We start from the raw sequence: 24,335 nt of genomic DNA, 5'->3' as shown, positions 1-24,335 counted from the left end.
CTGGAACCAATCTTTGTCCCAAATATAATGAAACCAGGAGCCTGGAAGAGACTAACATTGTAACAGTAGTCTTCCTCATAAAGATATTGACTTGTTTACACTGAAACATGGCCTCTTATGCCCAAATGTCTATTTTCTCCCTTTTTTCTTCCTTTTTTTTTCAATTTTTAGAAATTTTTTTTTTTTTTTTATTTGATAGAGGGCGAGAGCGAGCACAGGAGAGCAGGGGCAGAGGGAGAGAGAGAATCAGACTCCCCACTGAGCAGGAAGCCAGACATGGGGATCAGTCCCGGGACCCTGGGATCATGACCTGAGCTAAAGGCAGACAGTTAACCGACTGAGCAACCAGGCGCCCTCCAAATGTCTCTTTTCAAGAAGAGAAGTCAAACCTGCCATGCAGAGCTATTTTTTTGATGTTTAATCCTCTGTGAACCCATTCTTAGCTTCTGAACCTAAACTTTTTTGTGTGTTTATGGATGTGATTAACCTGTTTTCTGTGAGCACACTCTTTTTTTAGGTTATCAGTTCTCCATTTCAATAACAAAACCCTATTCACAGAAATACAACACCAGAGTAGGAGACAAAGGAACCCAGCTCTCTGGTGGCCAGAAACAGCGCATTGCCATAGCTCGCGCTCTTGTTAGACAGCCTCATATTTTGCTTTTGGATGAAGCTACATCAGCTCTGGATACAGAAAGTGAAAAGGTAAGAATTTAAATTGGATTCAGCATGCTTGAATCGGTTGTCCTTCAAAGGTTTAAATAAATGCTTCGGTCTTTCACGGAAGAGAACAAAATTCAGTCCAGATATGTTGATTGTTACTTATGTCAGTGTTCAACAGAATGTAGACCCTTTCTGTAGCTGTTATTCAAGAGAACTAAGACAAAATAAGGGAAATTAGTCTTATAGCACTTAGGCTCCAAAAAATAGCCCGGATCACCTTATATTGACCAAAGATGCTGTGTTTAAGGAGGTCACTTTCCCATTCTACTGGTGGTATCTCCTCAGCAACTATATAAAAAAACAGGAGCTTAATATACTGTAAAAGATGACTGTACCCGAAGATAAATATTAGTAATCATTTTCAGTTTGAGCAAAAAGTTCACTATTCGAGTATCTGAAAGACAAATTAATTCTGAGCTATACCCTGTCTTAAAAATACCAAATTCAAGGAGGCTGTGTTCAGCTTGTGCTCACTCTCCCTGAATTTGCTGTAAAGCTGGACTGAAGGGTGGCTCTGGAGGTATTGTGTGGGTGGGCACAGCAGTAAATGTTTTTAAATGATTGAACAGACTGTGTTTATTGTCATAACTTTGAGAACAGATGACCTCTGCCTCAGAACTAATCCAGACTACGATTCACTTATCTCCTGTTATGACAGATTCCTTGCTTTGTCAATTCTATTGTATTTCACTGATACCATCCTTAAAGAAGGGAGGATGATTATGAGCCTTATTATGGAGGAGGAAAGGAGAGGACTGTTTTTATCAGAATTAATTTATGTGGTTATTGGTCAGGTTGTCCAAGAAGCCCTGGACAAAGCCAGAGAAGGCCGCACCTGCATAGTGATTGCCCACCGCTTGTCCACCATCCAGAATGCAGATTTAATAGTGGTGTTTCAGAATGGCAAAGTCAAGGAGCATGGCACACATCAACAGCTGCTGGCTCAGAAAGGCATCTATTTTTCCATGGTCAGTGTCCAGGCTGGAGCAAAGCGCTAGTGAACTGTGGCCATATGAGCTGTTAAATATTTTCTAATATTTGTGTTAAAACATGGCATTTAATCAAAGTTAAAAGGTGAGCACTTACTGGAAAAACTATGTAGAACTACCTGTTTAACATTTCTTGCTGCAACTGAAGATCATTCCACCAAGTTCAGAGTCTTCAGATTTTATAATTAAAGGAACCAAAAGAAACATTATCAAATGGAATAAAATACTGGTGTTAACTGCATTATAAAATTATAGAGTAATTCAAAGTAGATTTTGTTAATAAATTGTATAATTTTTGTTTATATTTTATTTGTAACTTACTGCTTTGCTGAAAGATTATAGAAGTGGTAAAAAGTACTGAATGTTTGAATAAAGTGCTAGCTATAATAAAACTAAACTTTTATATGACGAGAGTCATCTTGTCTAAAATGCCTATAAGTATATCATCTCTCAAATGAAATATTAAAGATTACTAATGTATTTTTTTTAAAAAAGCCTTCTTTAAAAATTCCCATTAATTTTTGTGAAAATGGTTAAATAGTGTAAATAATTCCCATTGTATATGTTTTTTCACAGTGGGTCCTAAGGAACCACCAGCCCTCATTCTCTGTGGACTTGATCCTGCTGGTTCTTGTGTTTCTACATTATGACAGCTCTCAAACCAACTACACATATCAATGCAGAATTTTAGGGGTGGGAGGGTGGCACAGGATACACAGGGTACAGCATATACTCTGCTATATGTCAAATATTTGCGTTGCTCTTATAAAGGGCTCTTACAGGATCTTAATATTTCTGCACTTTAAAAAATATAATAACTCTTTTTCTGTTTTGATAATGAATCACTTTTCCCAATAATTGGTCTCTTCCAAAGCTGACTCTTCTAGTGGCAGATGTATGTGAATGAAAAAAGAAAATACCACAAAGAATGATACTCTGACTACAAACAAATAAGCCCAAAAGCACTACAAACAAGATTGAAAGACACAAGCTAGAGTTGTATTTGCCATATTTATTGTAAACAATTGATATCCTTACTATCTAAAGAATTTTAAAAAGAAAAAAAAAATGCTACCACCACCAAAGAAGAAGGGGCAAAGGACATGATCAGGTAGTTCCCAAGGAAGAAATACATTAGAAAAATAAAGAAGTGCACAATCTCAATAATGAAAGAAATGTAGATTAAAAGAAAATACCCTGGAAGAGTAATAGCAGCCTCATGGTGAAATAAGATGTCCTGTGTTTTTGTCCTTACCCCTACCCCAACAACAATAATTTAGCAGCCATCAACAGACAGAAGTGCCTCTGTGTGAGCTGTGGGATCTAGCACCAGAAGCCAAGGGTCCTGAGGGAAATCTCACCCACCTGTGTGTCACATAATAGGCAGACAGACCTTGGTCCTGGCTATGGATGGTGGCCTGTGAACTGGCTCCAGGCCCTCTCAGTCCCAGTTCTAGAAAACACTGTGGTAAACAGTCACCTATGGATGACACAGCCTTTGTAGAAGTCCAGGAGTTCAGAGAAGAAGTTCCAGAAAAAAAGAGCAAAAAGAATACTAGCTTGAATGCATTGGAGAGGGTAAGAGGAATAGCTTGACTTGTCCCACTCCTCTATCATGGCAACACAGCTGAAGGCCCAGGAGAGAGCTTAGCCCCGACTTCTGTTGTGGAGGGAAGTGAAAACAGGAAGGAGTACCTGGCTTCCCCAGCTGTGCAGAATGCTGCCAAAAAGGTTTATTTTCCTCATCTAGAGGACTGGATTTTGAGATGCATGACTTTGAGAGGATGTGGGAAGAAACTGGGAAAGCAGCAGATTGGACTCTTGAGAAGGCGTTGAAGATACATGGATCCTACCAACTGTGTCATGGACTCTATCAAGAAACTTGGCTGCAAGCCACAGGGAAAACCTTGCCTGCAAATTCCCCCAACTGGCCCATGGAGCACCCCAGCACTCAGTGTTCTTACTGACATACACATAGCCTCTGCCCAATCCTGTGGTAGTTTTTTGTACAAGTTCCCAAAGGTGGCAGCAGGAGCAGTGGCAAGAGCAAAAGACTTGGCAGACAGCTAGTGAGCACACACAGAAGGCTGGCCCAAGTCTGCAGGCCAGGGGAAGGCCACAGACTTGAGCCTTATTGCTACCTTTGGTAAAACAAAAGGAAGGCAATCACTACATGGCCTGGTATAGAGTCAAGAGAAGGCACATAAGCTTAAGGTCTCTTCCAATAAGGGGAGCAAGAAGTGTGGGTCACTTTTATTCATAGAGGGTCAGATGAAATCTTCAAGTTACTAGCATAGCTGATGGGAGATATTTCTCTCCTGAAGCCACTGAATAGACTGGAGGTGACTGCTACTTCACATGGGAAGACAGTGAGGCAAAACTTCACGGAACATGAAAAAATCAAGGGAACATGACACAATCGATGGATCACAATAATTTTCCAGTAACTGACTCCATGACATGGAGCTCTATGTTTTATCTAGTAAAGAATTCAAAATAGCTGTTTTAAGGAGACTTGATGAACTTCAAAACAACACAGAAAGACAATTCAACAAAACCAGGAACACAGTACAGGAGCAAAATGAGAAGTTTAACAAAGAGAAAATTTAAAGGAACAGAAATTCTGGAACTGAAGAAAACAGTGAATGAGATGAAAAATGTAGTAGAGATCATTAGCAGAAGAATAGGTCAGTCAGAAGAAAGAGTCTGTGAGACAGAAGACAACAGCATTGAATAATCCAGTCAGAGGAGAACAAAGAAAAAAGAATGGAAAAGAGTGAGGAAAGCCTGTGATCCATGGAATACCATTGAAAGAGCCAGTTTCTGAATTATTGGAGTTCCAGAAGGAAAGGAGAAGTAGAAGGGAGCAGAAAACTTATTTAAAGAAATAATGGCTGAGAACATCCCAATCCTGGGAAGAAATTGGATATTCAAGTTTGCAAAGCTCATGGGTCATCACATAAAATCAATTTAGATCCCCTTTAAAACATATTATAATAAAACTGTCAAAAATCAAATACAAAAATGCTTAAAAGTAGTAAGAGAAAAAAAAAGTTTGTAATTTGTAAGGGGCCCCTATAAGGCTGTCATTGGGTTTCTCAGCAGGAGAGACTACGCTAATACATTCCAAGTGCTGGAAAAAAATCCCTGCCAACCAAAAATAAACTGTCTGGCAAAGTTCTTCAGAAATGAAGGAGAGAGACTTTCCCAGACAAAAGCTGAAGGAATTTATCACCACTAGAACTGCCTTATAGGAAATGCTGAAAGGAGTTTTTCAAGCTGAAATAAACAATACTAATTAGTAACATGAGAACATATAAAAATATACAACATAGTGGTAAAGGTAAGTATGTAGTTAAATTCATAATACTATAGTACTATGGTGTGTTAACTGCTTAACTCTAGTATAAAGGTTAAAGGACAATAGTGTTAAATATGTAGCTGTAATAATTTTAATGAGTACACAATATAAAAAAGGCAACTTGTGACATCAAAAACATGAAAAGGGGAAGTAAAAGGTTAATGTTTTTTGTATGCTATTTTTTTATGTTTTGTAAAATACACTGTTATACCTTTAAGATGTTTTATGTGAGCCTCATGGTAACTGTAGGGCAAAAACCTACAGTAGATTCACAAAAGACAAAAAGAAAGAAATCAAGACCTACCAGTATGGAAAATCATCAAGTCACACAGAAAGGTAGCAAGAGAGGAAAAAGAAACAAGGGAACTTACAATACAGCCAGAAACCGTAAGATGGCATCATAAGTCCTCAGTGCAAATTGATTGAATTCTCTAATCAAAAGGAATAGAGTGGCTGGATGGATAACAAATCAAGACCTAATTATACACTGCCTGTAAGAGACTCACATCACCGTTAAGGATACACATAGGCTAAAAGTGAAGGGATGGAAAAAGATATTCCATGCAAGTAGAAACCAAAAGAGAGCAGGGGTAGCTTATTCTTAATAAGACAAAATAGACTCTAGGCCAAAAATGGTAACAAAAACAAAGGTCATTAAATAATGTTAAAGGGGTCACTTCATTAAGAGGGTATAATAATAATTTTTTTTAAAGATTTTATGTATTTATTCATGAGAAACACAGAGAGGAGAGAGAGAGAGAGAGAGGCAGAGACACAGGCAGAGGGAGAAGCAGACCCCATGCAGGTAGCCCGACGAGGGACTCGATCCTGGGTCTCCAAGATCACGCCCTGGGCTGAAGGCAGTGCTAAACTGCTGAGCAACCTGGGCTGCCCAAAAGGGTATAATAATTGTAAAAATATATGCATCCAACAACAGAGCATCTAATATATTAAACCAATAGTAAGAGATATGAAGGGAAAAGTAGACAACAATACAGTAATAGTAGACTTCAGACAATACTAGAAGACTTCAAGACTCCACTTTCAATGATGGATAGATAATGAAGACAGAAAATCAACAAAGAAATGTCGGACTTGGACTATACTTTACACCAAATGGATTAACAGATATGTGGAGAACATTCCATCCAATAACAACAGGATATACACTTTTCTCAAGCACACATGGAACATTCTCCAGTATAGATCATGTGATAGGTTCCAAGTTATAGCAAATTTTAAAAAGAATGAAATCAGGAAAAAAAATAAATAAATAAATAAATAAATAAATAAAAAAAGAATGAAATCAGGGCAGCCCGAGTGGCTCAGTGGTTTAGCGCTGCCTTCAGCCAAGGGCCGGATCCTGGAGACCCGGGATCAAGTCCCATGTCAGGCTCCCTGCATGGAGCCTGCTTCTCCCTCTGCCTATGTCTGTGCCTCTCTCTCTCTCTCTCATGAATAAATAAATAAAATCTTTAAAAAAAAATGAAATCATACCAAGTATCTTTTCCAACCACAATAATTTGGAATTTGAAATCAGTAACAAGAGGAAAGCTGGAAAATTCATAATAATTTGGAAATTAAACAACATGCTCCTCAGCAATCAATAAGTTAAAGAAGAAATCAAGTAGAGACATATCTTGAAACAAAACAAAAAAAGCCCTTGAAACAAAAATGGACACATCATACCAAACCTAGGAGATACAGCAAAGGTAGTTCTAAAAGGAAATGTATAAATATAAATACCTAAGAAAGAACTAAACCTAATTTTACACCTTTAGGAACTGGAAAAAGGAAAACAAACCAAGCCCAAAGTTAGCAGGAAGATGGAAATAACAAAGATCAAAACATAAAATGAAATGGAGACCAGAAAAACATAGAAATGATCAATGAAACTAAGAGTTATTTTTTGAAAAGAAACAAACTTGACAAAACTTTTGTTAGACTAAGAAAAACAGAAGACTCAAAATCAGAAATAAAAGAGGAAGCATTACAACTGGTACCACAGAAATACAAATGTTTATGAGAGATTATGAAGAGATTACATGCCATCCTAGAAGAAATGGATACATTTCTAGAGACGTATAGCCCACCAAGACTGAACTGTGAAGAAATAGAAAATCTGAATAGACCAATAACAAGGAGATTGAATCACTAATTGAAAGCCAACAAAGAAAAGCCCATGACAAAATGGTTTCACTGGTGAATTCTACATAGAAGAATTAGCACTATTCCTTCTCAAATTCTTCCAAAAAAAATTAACGACGAGGAAGCACTTCAGCACTCATTTTACCAGGCCACCATTGCCCTGATAACAAAGCCAGATAAGAATACTGCAAGACATCTAAAACTAATATGTATGTTAATTATACTGGAATTTAAAAAATAAAATTGAATGAATCAATGAATGAAAGAAAACGCTGCAAGAAAACTATAGGCCAATATCTCTAATAAATATAGATACAGAATTTCTTAATAAAATACTAGCAAACCAAATTCAAAAGCACATTATAAGTATCACACATCATGATGGAGGGGGTTTATTCCTGGGATGCAAGAATGGTTCGACATATGCAAATGAATAAATCGTACACTAAAGTAATAGAATGAAGGCTAAAAATCTTATGATCCTCTTAATATGTGCAGAAAAAGAATTTGACAAAATGCAACATATTTTCATGATAAAAATTCTCAACGAATTATATATAGAGGAACATACTTCAACATAATAAAGGCCATGTATGACAAGCCCACAGCTAACATCATACCTAATGGTAAAAGATTGGAAGTTTTTCCTCTAAGATCAGGAAAAAGGAAAGGGTTAACTCTTACCACTCCTATTCAATATACTACTGAAGTCCTAGCCAAAGCAATCAGGCCAAAAAAGAAAAAAAAATCAGAAAGGAAGAAGTAAAATTGTCTTGGTTTGTAAATAATAGGATCTTATAAATACTAAAAGCCCCACCAAAAAAATTTCTTTTTCTCTGGCTTAGTCCACTTTGCAAAATGCCCTCTAGTTCATCCTTGTCATCATAAATGGCAAAATTACCTTGTTTTATAGCTGAATACTATTCCATTGTATATATGTATATACACAACATTTTCTTTATCCTTTCATCCATTGATGGACATGTGGGTTTCTATATCTTGACCACTGTGATCATCCTGCAGTCAACACAGGAGTGCTGATTTCATTTTCTTCAGCTATATTCCCAGAAGTAGGATTGCTGAATCATATGGTATTTCTATTTTTAATTTTTTGAAGAACCTCCATATTGTTTTCTCTGTTAAACCACCAGATTTGTGGTGATTTGTTTCAGTAGCCTCAGGAAACTGATAAAAGCCTCAAATCAGAGAAGCTAAGCAAGGTGCTTTTATTTAAAAAACAAAACAACGCGTGTAATGAGTCTGAGTTGGGCTGGTGAGAACAGAGAATAGATGGCTCTGAGATACATCCATAATCTATATGAGAAAGATAAAAGAAAAACTGACTTGAAAAATGCTGTGAGTTTGATGAGGATGAGCAACTCTTTTAGAAGGAAGATGATTTGTTCTTTTGGCTTTGAGGTGACATCATAGCAGAAGGTGTTCAGAAGTTTGGCCCTCAGGGTACTAACCAAACACAGATGGGTCCCAATGTGTACTGTTTGCTTGATTCCACTCTTTTATTCTCCTAGCTCCATGCTAGGATTCTCCAGCTATATCCAACTCTAAACAATTATGGCCCTTCTCTTTGCTTCACCAGAATCAGGTTCTGAATTTAGACCAAAATGTGTTTCAGTCTGTTTCTTGACACACAAAGTAGCTATTTGTTCCCAGATCTCAGTGATAAGAAGTCTTTGTGATTCATTTTTTCTTACATCTCTGTTTCAGATGCCTGCTCCCAGTTTGTGAACATATTGAGAAAATGACTGTCTTTGTATCCCTTGATTCTTGCACTTGGCAAAGTCCTTGATATCTAGTAGAGGTTTCATGAGTACCTGCTGTTTTGCCAAGTTTTTTTATTTAGTGTGTGCCTTCCTCCGGGTCAGTTTTGATTTATCACAAGTTAACATCTGAAAGTTCTGGGGCAGCCCAGGTGGCTCAGTGGTTTAGCGCCACCTTCGGCCCAGGGCCTGATCCTGGAAACCCCGGGATTGAGTCCCATGTCAGGCTCCCTGCATGGAGCCTACTTCTCCCTCTGCCTGTATCTCTACATCTTTCTCTTTCTCTCTCTCTCTCTCTGTCTCTCATGAATAAATAAATTAATTAATTAATTAAAATCTTAAAAAAATTCCTTTCTTTAAAAAAAAATCTGAAAGTTCTTTGTTAATATATATTAAGAGAATTTTTATCTAAGGCCATATAATTTTATATAAAAAATAGGGAAGTGACCATTACCAAAAAAATCTAAAATCCAGCCTTTTCTGCTTTGCAGAATAAAAGGCAACCCTTATGGGATTTATGTCCATAATTTTGTAAAAGAAAAATTTTTTTTTTGTTTTTAAGAAATTGGAGTAGTCTGGTAATAGTGTGGTACTGATGTCAATGGCCTCGGTTTGATTTTGTCCTATAGTGACTATATGCCATCATTTGAGGAAGCTGGATGAGGGATCCACACCACTCTACAGTTTTTTTTCAACTTCCTGTGAGTCTATATTTCACAACAAAAAATTAAGAAAAAAAAGAAATAGACTCAGACAGTTAAACTTAAGAATTTGTTGCTTCTGAAATGATAGTTCTGGCTGAAATCTGAAAAAAGGAGGAATTACCAAGGAAGTAGTAGAAATGGGGAGACAGGACGTAGGGAAGGAGGGAGAGATTTCAAGTAGAGGAAATAGCCTGTTCAAAGAGAATTTGATGTACAGAAAGAAGGGCATTGTGGTTGGAGCTGGCTAAATGAAGTAGAGAGTGGCATGAGGCACTGTGGTGGGGTATGCACAGTTGCCTCCTTTCCTCTGGGCGCCCTCTCTGACAAGATGGAGTTTGGGAGTGTTTGAAGCTGAGGACCAGATCCTGAGATATGATGACCATCCCCCAACTCAGACCCCAGCCACCATGCTGTATGGAGAAGCCTCAGACACATGGGAAGGCCACATGACTTGACTCAACTGAGCCTCTAGCCCACAGCCTGCATAAAGTGCTAGCCATGTGAGTGAGTATCTCAGACATCCAGCCCAGTTGAGTGTTCGGGTACAGACCCAGCCAGCATCTGACTGACCACCTAGCTGAGCCTACTTAATTCAGAGTTTTGGGGCGCCTGAGTGGCTCAGTCAGTTAAGCGTCCAACTCTTGACCTCAGCTCAGGTCTTGATCTCAGGGTTGTGAGTTCAAGCCTCACATTGGGCTCTACACTATGTGGAGCCTACTTTAAAAAAAAGTAAAAAATAAAAACCACTATTTTAAGCCAATTGATGGCTAACAAGCAATAACTCTTCCAGAGCCTATAAAGGATTTTCACTTACTCTCTCTTAATCTTTAGAAGTATCCCTCAAATTTCAGTGTCTTGGTGGATACCTAGTTCACCTGTATACTCCAACACTTCTATCAATGTCTAGCACATTGAAAGTCCTCAACAAAAGTATGTGTTAATGAAAAAATATCTTTGCTCTTTAAAAAAGACTAAACAAAAGATTTTCAGGGAGCACCTTCTGCAACTGTAGTCCTTTGTTCCACTTGGAACTTCTAACAGCAAGGTGAAAGACCTCTGCCCTTGGAGTCTGGAGAAATCAGAATAGCAAAGAGAAAAGCAGGAATGTTTCCAGATATGTGCAAAAGGCAAAGGTACATGATGAAATATTTTGACTCTTTCAAAAGAGCCAGTTTTGGTCATAAGGAAAAGTGACCTTGGAGCTGGAAACTAATGTTTTCGCTTTCTTCACTGGTCAGCCACACGGAAATGTGTTCCCTCTCATTGATTGCTCCTTGGTGTATGGAGAAGCACCTAGTCTCTCCAGCTGGAAAGATCTGGGTTTCTCTTTTAACTGCCAGTTTGTTAACATGTATGATTCTTGGGCAAGTTACTTATTTTTCACTAAGCCTTTATTTCCTCGTTGGCAATTAAGGGATTTCCATAGCTCCTTACTGGATTACTTGAGCATGAAATATCATAATGAAGGATTTAGGACAATACTCAGTATGTAGACTATAAGCAAAAAAAAATAATGTTGGTTGCCTTCACTTTGTATTTTCCTTGCTCTTCAAGGCTACCAGTTCTCTTATGTGAAAAGGAAGTTGTGTTTGTATTTATTCCTTTGACAATTATGTGAAGTGCTTGGACTAGATACTGGGGGCAAAATAATAAGATGAGGAGACCACAGTTTGAGAGACAGAAATTAGGTTAGGGGGTGCCTGGGTGGCTCAGTGGTTAAGGATCTGCCTTCGGCTCAGGTCATGATCCCAGGGTCCTGGGATCGAGTCCCACATCAGGCTCCCCATACAAGTCTGTTTTTTCCTCTGCCTATGTGTCTGCCTCTCTCTGTGTCTCTCATGAATAAATAAATAAAATCTATTAAAAAAAGAGATTAGGTTAGTAATATGTATTGGTGTCATGATGTAAGACTTCTTGAGGAATCAAGAAGAGAGTGATCACTCCTCCTGGGAGTGTTCGAGCCTTAAAAATGCTGCCTGGAGAACTGAGTATCTATCTACCTGACAGATGGACAGTAGGGAAGGGGGCGTGGCTGCAAAGAGCAGTGTAGAACAGCCCCTATGGCTGGAATGGGAAGTGACTCACAGTGGTCAGTTTCCGGTGCTGTGTGTTGGAAGGAGTGAGTGGTGGCCGTCAGAGGGATGTCTGGGAAGTGAGGTAGGGACCAGGTATGAAAGCATGGTGTGCCAGAATAGATTGATTTGTATTCTTGCCGTGGTCAATTTGAAATGGCGAGAGTATTGAGATATGCCTTATTTTAGGGGGTTCACATTCCTACAAATGTGCAGTGAGATTTCATAAAATGAACCACATTGAAGAGATGAGCACTGGGTGTTATGCTATATGTTGGCAAATTGAACTCCAATAAAAAAATATACAAAATAAATAAAATGAACCACATCTTACCTTTTTGATTTCCATTATAAAGATGAAAATATATACCTTACAACTTCCATAAGTGAAGAAAGAAAAGACTACACTTTAGAAACCTACCTTGCATCTCCAAAGCATGTGGGTAGCCAGCAAGAGAGCTGCTGCGCCCATAACATTTCATTCACAAGCATCAGGGAGGCACAACTCCTAGCATCTTACACAGGAAATCACACCATTCTGTTTGAGAAGGAAGGGGAAGGGCACGGTTAAGAGAAAGGAGGACTTTTTAAAATTTCTGTTTTAGTCAAAAGATAGAGAAAGCTTAAACAGTACTACCAAAGTCATAACTCTAATATTTTATTTCTATAATCAAACCAGTTTTCAGCTGAGGCTTCCCTAATTCAATCAGAATTGGTATGTGGCAAATTTTTTCATTTCCAAAAAAGTTCATTGTCCTTCCTCAATTCTCTTATGCAAAACATGTCTATCAGTGTGGGCATTGACCCCATGACTCCCATCCTTTAGAGTTTAAATAGATGACTCACCTGGGACTTATCCGTGGATTTTCTCCATTGCTTTGGTAAAGTGCCAGTTTCAGCCAAGCTAGGGCTGAGACTATCAGAATTATTTGAAAAACTGCACGGCTGTAATAATCTATCTCCCTAAAGTAAAAAATGGTATAAAATTCTTTGGGTTCAGACAGCCCAGGTCCAGAATATGTACAGACAGACAACACCTGGAGAGAAATATCCCAAAATGGAAGTTGTTAGGATAAAGTGAAAAACTAGTTCAGGGTGTTTCTTCTATGAGAACAAATATGTAAAAGGATCTTTAAGAACATTGGATGAGGGACAGCTGGGTTGCTGAGTGATTGAGCGTCTGCCTTTGTGATCCCAGGGTCCTGGGATCGAGTCCCGCATGGGGTTCCCCACAGGGTGCCTGCTTTTCCCTCTGCCTGTGTCTCTGCCTCTCTTTCTATGTCTCCCATGAAAAAATAAAAAAAAAAACCTTAAAAAAAAAAAAGGAAAATTAAGAACGTTGTATCATGAGATGTTTCACGACACTTAGCATTCGTGAAAGTCTTGCATATATACCTTAGTTCTGAAAGCAATTCATTGAATAGCTTAATTTTTTATTATGGGCTGTTATTGGCTATTAACAGATGAAATTAAATCAAGTACATTTTAAATTCTCAAAATTTGCATTTATACCAGACAGGTTACTTTAGCCAACAATTTTTTCTATTAGCATTGCATATCAAGGCCAAAGTCTTAAGTTAGCTATGCAAATTGTCTGCACCAAAACTCCCATATACTTTGTACAACTTTTGATGTTTATATTTCTCTCTGTATTTTAGTCATTTGCTCATTTTTCACTCTGTTTATAGTTATTTTTGCATACCTGAGGGCTGTGTCTCTATCTTCATGTCTGTGTCTTGGCTGTGCTTAATGCCATGTCCTGACACAGTAGATGACCACTTCAGAAGGATTGCATGAATCATAGATAATCAGGGCCAGAAAATGGCAGAATTCAAATATCTTTAGCTACTTTCCAGAGGCTTCCTTCTTGAGACATGTGCCAAATATCTTCCCTTTGTTCTTCCGTATTTACTCTCCATCCTTCTCTCTGTACTACTCTCTGCCCTGGGAGACTGACTTCTGTGGGCTCAGCTGAAGGGGAGCCTGGGGGCACTTGGAGGGCCTCATTGCCCTTCTCAAAGCAGTTTTCCCTGCATGACACTTAATATGAGTTCTGGCAACAGCTACCTTCCTACGATGCTGGCCTGGGGAAGGCAATGCTTCGCATTTTTGTGGCCCCAAGGTCTCCACTATCTGTTATGATATATCCCCTATACCCTATGTTCTGCCCATATCTTTATTACTAGGTCCTTCATTAAATCATCCTTGAATATCCTAATTTGTTTTTTAATATTTTATTTATGTATTCATGAGAGGCACAGAGAGAGAGAGGTAGAGACACAGGCAGAAGGAGAAGCAGGCTTCCGGCAGGGAGCCTGATGTCGGCCTCAATCCTGGGACCCTGGGATCACGCCCTGAGCCACAGAAAGATGCTCAACCACTGAGGCACCCATGTGCCCCGAATATCCTAATTTTGAATGTACCATTCTTGCCTTGCTGAGACATCGACTGATAAAAGTTTATATTATTGAAAAAGGTACCATTCTTGACCAGTACAATGATTGCTCTCTAAAAGCTGTCTTGATAGCCTCTGCAAGTCTAAATTTCCACTTCATTTTTAGTCTCTCAGTGGGTAAAACCCTGTATGTACTCCACCACATCCTTATCTGCCTCTCACCTCAGCCAAATTAAGATCACACCATCTTTCTTCCGGGGCTCCACTCTTCACTCCCATCTGTTCTGCATTACTTCCCTGCTCTTGGAACTTTGAGAATACCTTTCTTAGAAGTGGTTTAATGTGTAAGGCTAAAGAGAGTATAAATGCTTTCAGTGGGTATTGTGAGATAGGGGTGTGGGGAGGAAACACAGGTAAACAAAGCTAGGTGATTTTTTTTACTCCCAAACTTCTTGATCTTCGATGTGCATTGTGATCCTCTGAGCAAACAGTGTGGTAAGCAGCATTTCTCAAACGTATTTGACCATGAACACTTGTTATCTAAGGGACCCTTGTTGCCTACAAAGTACTTGCTGGCAATCCCCAGTTCACAGTCTGCAAAACTTGGCTCTAGGGGGATGCTTCTAATTCCACCCCTCTCTTCTTCCATAAATATATATTAAATAAATGGACAAATATTGACAAAATTGATCAGAGCTCTAAGAGAAAGGAAGTGGAAAACAGAGTTCTACAATCCTTTCCTTTTTTTTTTAAAGATTTTATTTATTTATTCATGAGACACACCCACCCACACACACACAGACAGTGACGTAGACAGAGGGGAGCCTGATGCAGGACTGGATCCCCAGGCCCCAGGATCACGACCTGAGCAGACATTCAACCACTGAGCCGCCCAGGCACCCCATCCCTTAGCTTTTTTTAAAAAAATATTTTATTTATTTATTTGAGAGAGAGAGAGAGTGAGAGAGCACAAGCAAGGTGGGGAGTGGCAGAGGGGGAAGCAGACTCTCCATTGAGCAGGGAGCCCATGCATGGGGGACTTGATTCCCGGACTTCAGGATCATGACTAGGGCCAAAGGCAGATGCTTAACTAACTGAGTCAATCAGGTGCTCTGACAAACCCCTTCCTTTTAATTCCATGGTGTCTGCTCTGTCATGATCTTCTAAGATGGTGGGAGTTGGGAGGTGGCCAGCACTTCCTGCAAGATCAGTCTGAGGTACTGATTGATGGTAACTGGTCATTGTTTCAGAGATCTTCTTCAAGCCTTAAGTCTAGATTAATTGCAGATGCAGATTCTCTCCTGGGCTTTCTGCCTTGATCCTGAACTAGTGAGGGACGGAAAATGAGTGGACAAGAAGGCAGAAAGTAGGATTTATCAGGTACTTACAATGTGCCAGCTACTATATTTGTGTTGTCTCCTTTCCTGGAGAAGCTCACAGTCTAGGAAGCTCACAGGAAGGAAAGATGTAAAAATAAGTATAATGAATGCAGCACAACATAACGCAAAACATGACATAGGCTGTATGAATGAAGAGCTTGAACTCTGGTTTCTTTAATATTGCCTCATTATTGTGCCATGTTATCATCTCTAATTATTGGCATTTGACTCCCTGTTTTATTGCTGAATAAGCTTGAGGCCAGACTGAGATAGTGTCCACCTACTCTCATGTCTTATGTAGAAAAACGTGCAGATTTTTATAAGTAGACATATTGGACTAGATATTACTAAGAGGATGCAGGGGGGAAATGAGCAGCTGAGTTAGAGAAAGCTTTTTAGCAAGTACTTCACATCTCTTCAATTGATGAACAAATATAAATACTGGCTAATTTGATTTTAGGATCTTCTTTCTTTGCCTCTGTGTTTTATTAGAGAAAACAGATTTAGAAAATTAGGCAGCAAGTTCAAAGAAGATGGAGTAGATGTATTTTTTCCTATTCCTCCTGCTAAGTCCAACTAAAAACACTGAACATGGTACATGAAACAAACATAAGAAGACTCTGAAAAAGGTAAACCAGCTAAGGACATTTGAATCCAAAGAATGACATGGTGATGAATTTCCCATTCTGTTTTGCTTTGTGTCATTTTTGCCCCCTTATGTCCCAGGCTTGGAGGAGAAGAAAATGAAATGCCAGTATGCACAGACAAAAAGGAGCCCTAATAAAAGCCTGTTCTCTCCAGCAAAGGACCAGGAAAGGGGCAGCCTAGCAAGACAGAAATTGTTTAGACAGTAGCTACTCTAGCCAAACAACATAGGAAAAAACTGTGGTATCATTCAGACCCACACCTGAAAAAGCTAAGTGGCAAGCTTCAGCTCCCATCCTTGCTAGGTTGTAAGAAGACACCCCAATTTCACTGTCTGCCCCAGCCATGTCAAGGAAGAGTAAATAAAAAGCCAACTTTTCTTCCTCACCTAATAGAAATGAAGCATTCTCTTCCCTTTCCCTCCAGGGTGGTGTCAGAAGGGATTCAGCAGGGTTAAGACTTCAACCACCACACAGCGATACCAAGGCCTCCTCGCCATCCTCCTTCCTCCCACTCCCATCCCTATGCACCCCCACCCCACCCCAGATGCCAGTGGAGACCATGTGGAGAACTCTTACAATGCACTTCTCCTCCCAGCCAGGAAGGTAGGAGTGGAGGCTAGTAGGAAGTCAGAACTTCCACCTCTGCCCAGCAGTAACAAGGACCACCTCCCACCTCAGTGTGAATGGAGCCCAAGTGAAGAACCTGGACTTCTCTCTCCACTTACAGGAATGAGGCAGTAATGGTATCCCTTTTTCAGCTGAAGTGATGTCTAAAAATCAAGGAAAACAGTAGGCTTATGTAAGATCTAGAGTTTTATAACGTCATATTTCCAATATCCACATTTCAACTGAGTTACACTCAACAGACCAAGAACTGGGAGGATATCAAACTAAATATGGGAAATCTCTATACCTTCTACTTAATTTTGCTGTGAACCTAAAGCTGCTCTTTAAAAAGTAAATACAAAAAAGAAAGCTAAATACACAAAAAAATGTTGAAGACAGCCATGGAAAAATGACACATCATTATAGGGAAAAATGATTTGAATGGCACTGGATCTCTCATAAGAAACTACGAGGCTCAGAAGAAAGTGGCACAACCTTTTTCAAGTGCTGAAGGAAAAGCAACCTCAACCCAGAATTCCAAATTCAGTGAAATGATCCTTTAGGAAGGAAGGGAAAATGAAGACATTTTATTTGAAGGACACTTAAGCGGATATGTCACTAGCCCACCCACCTTAAAAGAAGGGTTAAAAGAAGTTCTCTAAACAAAAGAGAGGGCAGCCCTGGTGGCCCAGAAGTTTAGCACCGCCTGCAGCCCAGGGCGTGATGCTGGAGACCTGGGATAGAGTCCCGCGTCGGGCTCCCTATAGGGAGCCTGCTTCTCCTTCTACCTGTGTCTCTGCCTCTCTCTGTGTCTCTCATAAATAAATAAATAAAACCTTTAAAAAAAACAAACAGAAGAGAAATAATAAAAGAGGGAACCTTGAAAAAAAAAAAAAAGAGGGAACCTTGGAATATCGGGAAGAAAGAATGTCATAAGCAAAATATTGCTAATACAATAACCTGTCTCCTATTGTGTTTTCTAAATGTTTTTGATGGTTGAAGCAAAATTTTATTTAAAAAATTAACCACACAGCCCGATGTGGTTTTAAATGTAAGTAAAGGAATATAGAAGACCATTAGATTATAAATAGGAGAGGGTAAATGGGTGTAATGGAAATGACATTTCTACATTTCACTCGAGCAAGTAAAATGGCAGCAACAATAGACTGTGATAAGGTATGTGTATGTGCTGTGTGATACTCAGAACAATGGGAGTTTAAAAAGTGTTCAGGCAACCCCCAATCTCTTCCAGAAAATAGAAGTGGGGAGAATGCTTCCCAATTCATTTTATGAAACTAGTACTGCCTTGATACTAATAAAACCAAAGACAGATGGAAGGAAGGATGAGGAGGGCGGAAGGGAGGAAAGGAGGCTATAGACCAATATTTCTCATGAATATCAAACCAAAAATGCAATATATTACTACTGGGGCGGGCACAGGGGATTTCTCTGTGTTATTCTTACAACTGCATGTGAATCTATAAGTATCTCAAAATAAAAAGTAAAAAAAAAACCATAGCAAAGGAGTGGGTGAAGACAATCTTAGATTCCATCTGATATTAGTAGAGTTCTGAAATTGATTTATACATGATTGCAAACCCAAGTTCATTTTGCTCTGATAGATTTCTGAACATTTTACAACACCCTTTAAATAGTTGAAGAACCCTTAGGATGCCACAATTTTAAGGCTAGGAAATAGTACTGTGAGTGACTGAAGGCTAATATCAAATACAAACTTGATATTACTGTTCCTTTTTGTTATATTATTTATGGACACTTCAATATTAGCAAATATCTGAATCTGTAGCAAAGTAAAGTACAATCTTTTGAAAAGGTACACTTTTGTAATAACCTTAGGAGTAAGTCAACATAAATGACCTAAAGCATAGTAACCCTATGTCATGCTTATTCATTTCATCTCCAATCTTGGCACCCTGTAGCCATTCCTGTCCACTCATTCCCATAACCCTCACAGAGCACAAGAATTCCATTAGGCAATGTGACCTTGGAACTCTCAACGTGCCATTACTCTATGCTGACAGAAATGATATGACACTGTGATTCATGGCAAACTCTTCCCAACTGCTTCTCAAAGGTTGGTCACGGTACCTTTGTAAGTTGGCCCTGGTTTGAGAGGGTGTAAGGAAGAGTTAATCAGGAAAGAGAGAGCTGAATCGGTACTACCCTCATCTTCATCATCGTATGAATGCCTTCCAATGTGCTGAGCCAAATTAGTTAGATGAATTTTATAATGAACAAAAGAAGACTGAGATCAAAAGCAAATTTTTTAAAGAAGAAACCTAGGTCAAAAATGGAGAGGAATTTTTGTTTTGTTTCTCAAGCAATGAAAAAGTTAAAAAAAAATTTTTTTTGGAGAAAAGTACAAGATGTAGCATAGTTTGGAGAAGGTAAAGACAGGAGAAATCAGTTCATAAACTTTGAGAAGAATATGGAAAAGTTAGGCAGAGGTTGAAAAGTACTAGTGGCAGACAGTTTGGAAACAGTGCTGCTAAATGTAGCCACATGAAAATATAGTAGTTGAAGATAGTATCTAACCATCTTCAGGGATGAAGGGTCAAGGTTGTTAGCCACCAATACAGTGTAGTGACAGAAAGACCACAAAGCAAATTATCGTCAAACTAGAAGTCAACTGGAGAAGGAGCTGAGTCCATATAGTGGAGAAGGAGCTGAGTCCATGTAGTCTCTTCAGAGAAATCTGTTGCAAATTAATTTATATTTAAGTAGAAAATAAAATAATATATTATTGTATTATCTAAATATTACATATTATCATATTTCATATGTACTTTAACATATGTTGGTAGATGGCATTCGTTCCTTACCTACAGGAAACTATAGAAAACTTTTTTTTTTTTAGTTATTTATTTATTTATTTATTCATTCGAGACACACACACACACACACACACACAGAGGCAGAGACACAGGCAGAGGGAGAAGCAGGCTCCATGCAGGGAGCCCGATGTGGGACTCGATCCGGGGTCTCGAGGATCAGGCCCTGGGCTGAAGGCAGCGCTAAACTGCTGAGCCACCCAGGCTGCCCAGAAACTCTTTTTTATAATATTTTATGCCATATATGTCATTTAAAATACTGACTTATTCAATACACATTTAATGAGCCTTCTATTGCTGTGGAGACTAGAACTTTAGATAGGCATGGCCTCTGCCTGGCAGTAGTCTTCTCCAGGGATAGTGAACAGAAAACTGGAGTCACAAGGCCAGGGTTAGACTCTTAATGCCACTGTGTCCTAGCCACGTGGAAATTCACCTACTCTTTAGCAATCCCAGTTTCTCCACCTTTAAATTAAGAATAGCTTCTCACTTGCCTACCTTAATTAAATGCGCTGCTTTTTTTGATAATCAAATGGGATAATACATGTGTGGGACAGGCTCTGTTCTTTATAAAGCACCCTGTATTTCTGCATGATTTTTGAACTGGTTTATTCTCAGTCCATTGTAGAGCAGGAACCATGCCCTATTTTCTTTATATCCTCAAATGCTCGAGTAGGGTCTGGCACATAGTAAGCATAGGCAGGAAATGTTGGGTATTGCAGTGAAGAATATTGACTCACATGGGTCTCACTACTGAGGTAACAATAAATAACAAGGATAATCTATAAGTTGTATAGTATACTAGAAGTGATAAATGCTGTGAGAATAAAAATCAAAATAAAAAAAAAAATCAAAATAGATGGGAACTGAAAGTCCTGAAGATACAGAATGCAGTTTTTAAAGGGGAGATCAAGATTGATGTCATTGAGAAGTTGGTATTTGAGAAGAGACATGTAGAAGTTAAAGGTTTTGATCATGTGAATATTGAAGGGAAGAAAATTGGGGGCAGAGGAAATAATATGTTCCAGAGTTGGTGGAACTCTATTGTTTGAGGAAAATCAAAGAAGCCAGTGTGGCTGGGATGGAATGAGGCAGGGAGAGGAAACTGAAATCAGAGAGACCATGGAGAGGGTGAGCCATTGCAGGCACAGCTCTGAGTGCATCGGAGGCCACTGGGGAATTGTGAGAAGAGGGACATGATCTGACTTGTTTCAAAAGAATAGCTTGGGCTGCTGCTTTGAGAATGGACAAAGGCAGAAGAGGGGGCAACCACAGCAGCAGAGAGATTGTTAAGAAGCTATTGTAGTGGGGTGCCCGGGTGGCTCAGTCGGTGAAGCATCTGCCTTGGGCTCAGGTCATGATCTTGGTCCTGGGACTGAGCCTCCCACATTGGGCTCCCCGCTCAGCAGGGAGTCTGCTTGTTCCACTCCCTCTGCCTCTCCCCCAACTAGTTCTCCCTCCCTTCCTTCCTTCCTACTTTCCTTCCTTCCTTCCTTCCTTCCTTCCTTCCTTCCTTCCTTCCTTCCTTCCTTCCTTCTTTCCTCTCTCTTCCTCTGTCTCTCTCTGTCTCAAATAAATGAATAATTTTTTTTTTTAAAAGAGGGATGCCTGAGTGGCTCAGCAGTTGAATGTCTGAATGTCTGCCTTCAGCCCAGGGCATGATCCTGGAGTACCGGGGTCGAGTCCCACATCAGGCTTCCTGCATGGAGCCTGCTTCTCCCTCTGCCTATGTCTCTGCCCCTCTCTCTCTGTGTGTCTCTCATGAATAAATAAACAAAATCTTTTTTAAAAAAAGAAGCTACTGTAGTAATTCAGGTGAGAGATGATAGCACCTGTATCATGGTAGCAGAACTGGAGGAAGAGAAGTGGTAAGATTCTAGAAAGGTTTTGAAGGTAGAGTCCATAGGACTTACTGACAGATGGAGTATGGAATGTGGAAGACAAAGGAGCATGCAAAATGACTCCAATGTTTTGGCTGAGCAAATGAATGGCTGGAGCTGCCAACTGAGAAGGAGCCTGTTTTCTTCTCAGCTTGAAGAAAAGATCAAGAGTCAAGGTTGGAGATGTTAGATATTCCAACAGAGATGTCAAAGATACAGGCATATGTATGAGTCAGGAATTCAGGAGGGAGCTCTAGGCTCGAAATAATAATTTAGAAATTGTTGGATACAGGTGGTATTTAAAGCCATGAGAAGGACCCCTGGGTGGCTCAATGGTTAAGCATCTGCCTTCAGCTCAGGGCATGATTCTGGGGTCCTGGGATCAAGTCCCAAATTAAGCTTCCCTCAGGGAGCTTGCTTCTCCCTCTGCCTGTGTCTCTGCCTCTCTCTCTGTGTCTTTCATGAATAAAAATAAAAATAATAATAATAAAGCCATGAGACTGGCTGAATTGACTGGTGGCAAATATGGGTGTGGACTTTGTTTCGTGGCAAGACCAGCCAGATGGTTTTGTGTTCTTCTTCAGCCATGTTCTGTAGCATGGTGTAGCCTTGCAGTAGTTGGATAATTTAAATTAGCCAGGATCATGGTTTTACCAAGTGAGATCAATAAAAAGAGAGGCAAGAGAGTTGCAGATATTTACAAGATGGGTTACGAAGGAAGAGAGTACATCAAGGAAGTCAGGAACAGTAAAAAGATGGTGGTGGGATCAATGGTTGGAGGTGTTTAACCATCTGATACACCTGACACATCTTCTCCATCCCCACTTCCCTGCCCTTGTTAACATGGTAGCTAAAAACCTCGTCTGGATTAGAGTTCTAGCTCTGTCAGTTATGAGATCTTGATTCTGTTCCACTTTAATTTTGTTTAGCCCTGTCCAAAACACATTGCCTTAATTGCTATGGTTTCATAGTAAAAGTCTTGATATTCAGTAAGGCAAATCCCCAAATAATTTATCAAAAAAAAAAAAAAAAGGCAGAATACATTTTCAAAAAAAAAAAAAAAGTGAGGAAATACCTAAGTGTTCTTCAGGTTGAAGGAAAATGACCAGGATCATGACTCTGAGATGTAGGAAGAAATAAAGAGCAAGAAAAGGACAAATACATAGATAAATGTCAGTGAACGTTGACTCTATAAAGTAATAGCATTCTCATTAAGGGTCATAAGTGGATAGAGAAAATTAAAGTATTTGACAACAATAGTGTACAAGTCAGAGGTAGACAAATGAGATTTGAGAGCCATAAAATTTTTGCATGTTGTAGAAGAGTAAAAGGTAGCAATTGTTAATTGAAGATACTTGTTATAATCCTTAGAAAGGGTTTCACTTTCAATAGATAATAAGAGAATATATCCTTAATGAGCTAAGATAAATGAAACCAAAATAATAAAAATATTCAATAGATCCAAAAGAAGGTAAAAATTAACATTAAAGAAGAAAGATAAAATAAGTGGGACAAATGGAAAAGGTAAGATAGCAGAGTGGTGGAAAGACAATTCTGTATCAGTGAGAACAAAGGAGAGAAGTATCTCAAAATCCTACCTCAAAGAGAAAGTTAAGATTTCTTACCGCCTGAGTGTCATTGAGAGCGTCATCCAGTTTATCGTGGCGGCTTAAATATGGGCTTTGAATGAGTGAATAACTGGATGGATGCACAAGTAGGGTTGCTTCATTGTTATCAAAAACATAAAAGGAGCCCTTAGGATTGGCTCTGATACAGGCAAACACAGAAACACAGTTATGCTGGCATGGCTTATCTCTCCACAAACACCCACTTGTCCTAGGTTCTCACTTCTGATCTGAGACATGGAAAACCCACAATAAGCACTTTTTCAGGAACAGGGTTGTGAGTTGACTTAGACAGGCAAACACATCTCATTACTGGGTGTGTTTTGTTTGTTTGTTTGTTTCATGGTTTTAGCTCAGCAGCTTGCTACTTGCTTCAAGTTTCTGCCGTTTTACTTCACCAAGATTCTTGCACAGAAACTGCAGAGGCTATCATCCTTGTTGTCTACTGACTTATAACGTCCCCCGGTTACTACCAGGCCTTCTTTCAAACTAAGCAATTCCAATGACTTTAGTCCCAGAGTATTTTAAAACAGTGATCTGACCACCTGTTAGCCTTCTAAAGACAAGGACTTCTGGTTGATTCAAGAAAGAGAATCCTCATGGTGATGGTAGACTGGATAAAGGAGAACAAATATTTTGAAGGAAAAGTAACTCATGTGAGTTCATTTCTATCACCTAATTCAAGAATATGCCATAGTTTCAATCAACTCCCAGCATGTTCTTCAAGGCATCCTGTGATCTGTCAAGGCAACAGGTACCAGGCAGAGCAGGACGGAGAGTAGTGCATTTGCGAGTGAGGACCAGAGCAGCTGCCTCTACTTGTCCTTCCTCATCAACTTCTTCTGATCTTTTAACCATAATACTAGTTTATTAGGTGCTTCCTATGTACTGGGCACTCGGCATACATCATTTGTAATTCTAATAACTCCCCTGTCTTATAAGGATTCAGGGATTGAATCAAGAATAAATTCAGCCCAAGGCCAGACAGCTAGTACACGGCAGAGGTGAGGTTCATAGGAGTGTCTACCCAACAACTCAGTTCCTGTGACACCTGGCACTGCTTTAAGGTTCTCGGGGAACCCAAGAAAGTCATGGGATGACTTTAGTACTAAAAGGCACAACAGAAGGAAGGACCAGCAGGTAATCTGGCTACCTGATCAGGAGGAAAGCAGGCCA

General features: G+C 39.4%; 2 protein-coding genes across 4 annotated transcripts in view; one reads left to right on the top strand and one right to left on the bottom strand.

Annotated features, from left to right (window-relative positions):
* Window positions 1-2,109, top strand: part of ABCB1 (ATP binding cassette subfamily B member 1) — a 95,674-nt gene extending 93,565 nt beyond the window's left edge. For all 3 annotated transcript variants that reach the window (XM_041728224.1, XM_041728225.1, XM_041728226.1), the window contains 2 exons: window positions 559-705; window positions 1,518-2,109. In XM_041728224.1, the coding sequence (XP_041584158.1) occupies window positions 559-705; window positions 1,518-1,721 (351 nt within the window). In that variant the 3' untranslated portion in view covers window positions 1,722-2,109. The remainder of the gene's footprint in view (window positions 1-558; window positions 706-1,517) is intronic.
* Window positions 1-23,330, bottom strand: part of RUNDC3B (RUN domain containing 3B) — a 297,797-nt gene extending 274,467 nt beyond the window's left edge. Inside the window, exons 1-2 of the mRNA XM_041728228.1 lie at window positions 23,160-23,330; window positions 12,197-12,313 (exon numbers count right to left, since the gene is read on the bottom strand). Coding sequence (XP_041584162.1) covers window positions 12,197-12,267 — 71 coding nt within the window. The 5' untranslated portion in view covers window positions 12,268-12,313; window positions 23,160-23,330. The remainder of the gene's footprint in view (window positions 1-12,196; window positions 12,314-23,159) is intronic.
* Between the last annotated feature and the right edge of the window lie 1,005 nt (window positions 23,331-24,335).

The sequence above is a fragment of the Vulpes lagopus genome, chromosome 13, assembly GCF_018345385.1.
Source record: "Vulpes lagopus strain Blue_001 chromosome 13, ASM1834538v1, whole genome shotgun sequence".
Taxonomy (NCBI): domain Eukaryota; kingdom Metazoa; phylum Chordata; class Mammalia; order Carnivora; family Canidae; genus Vulpes; species Vulpes lagopus.
The sequence above is the reverse complement of the archived record's forward strand: the minus strand, read 5'-3'. Positions and strand labels throughout refer to the sequence as shown.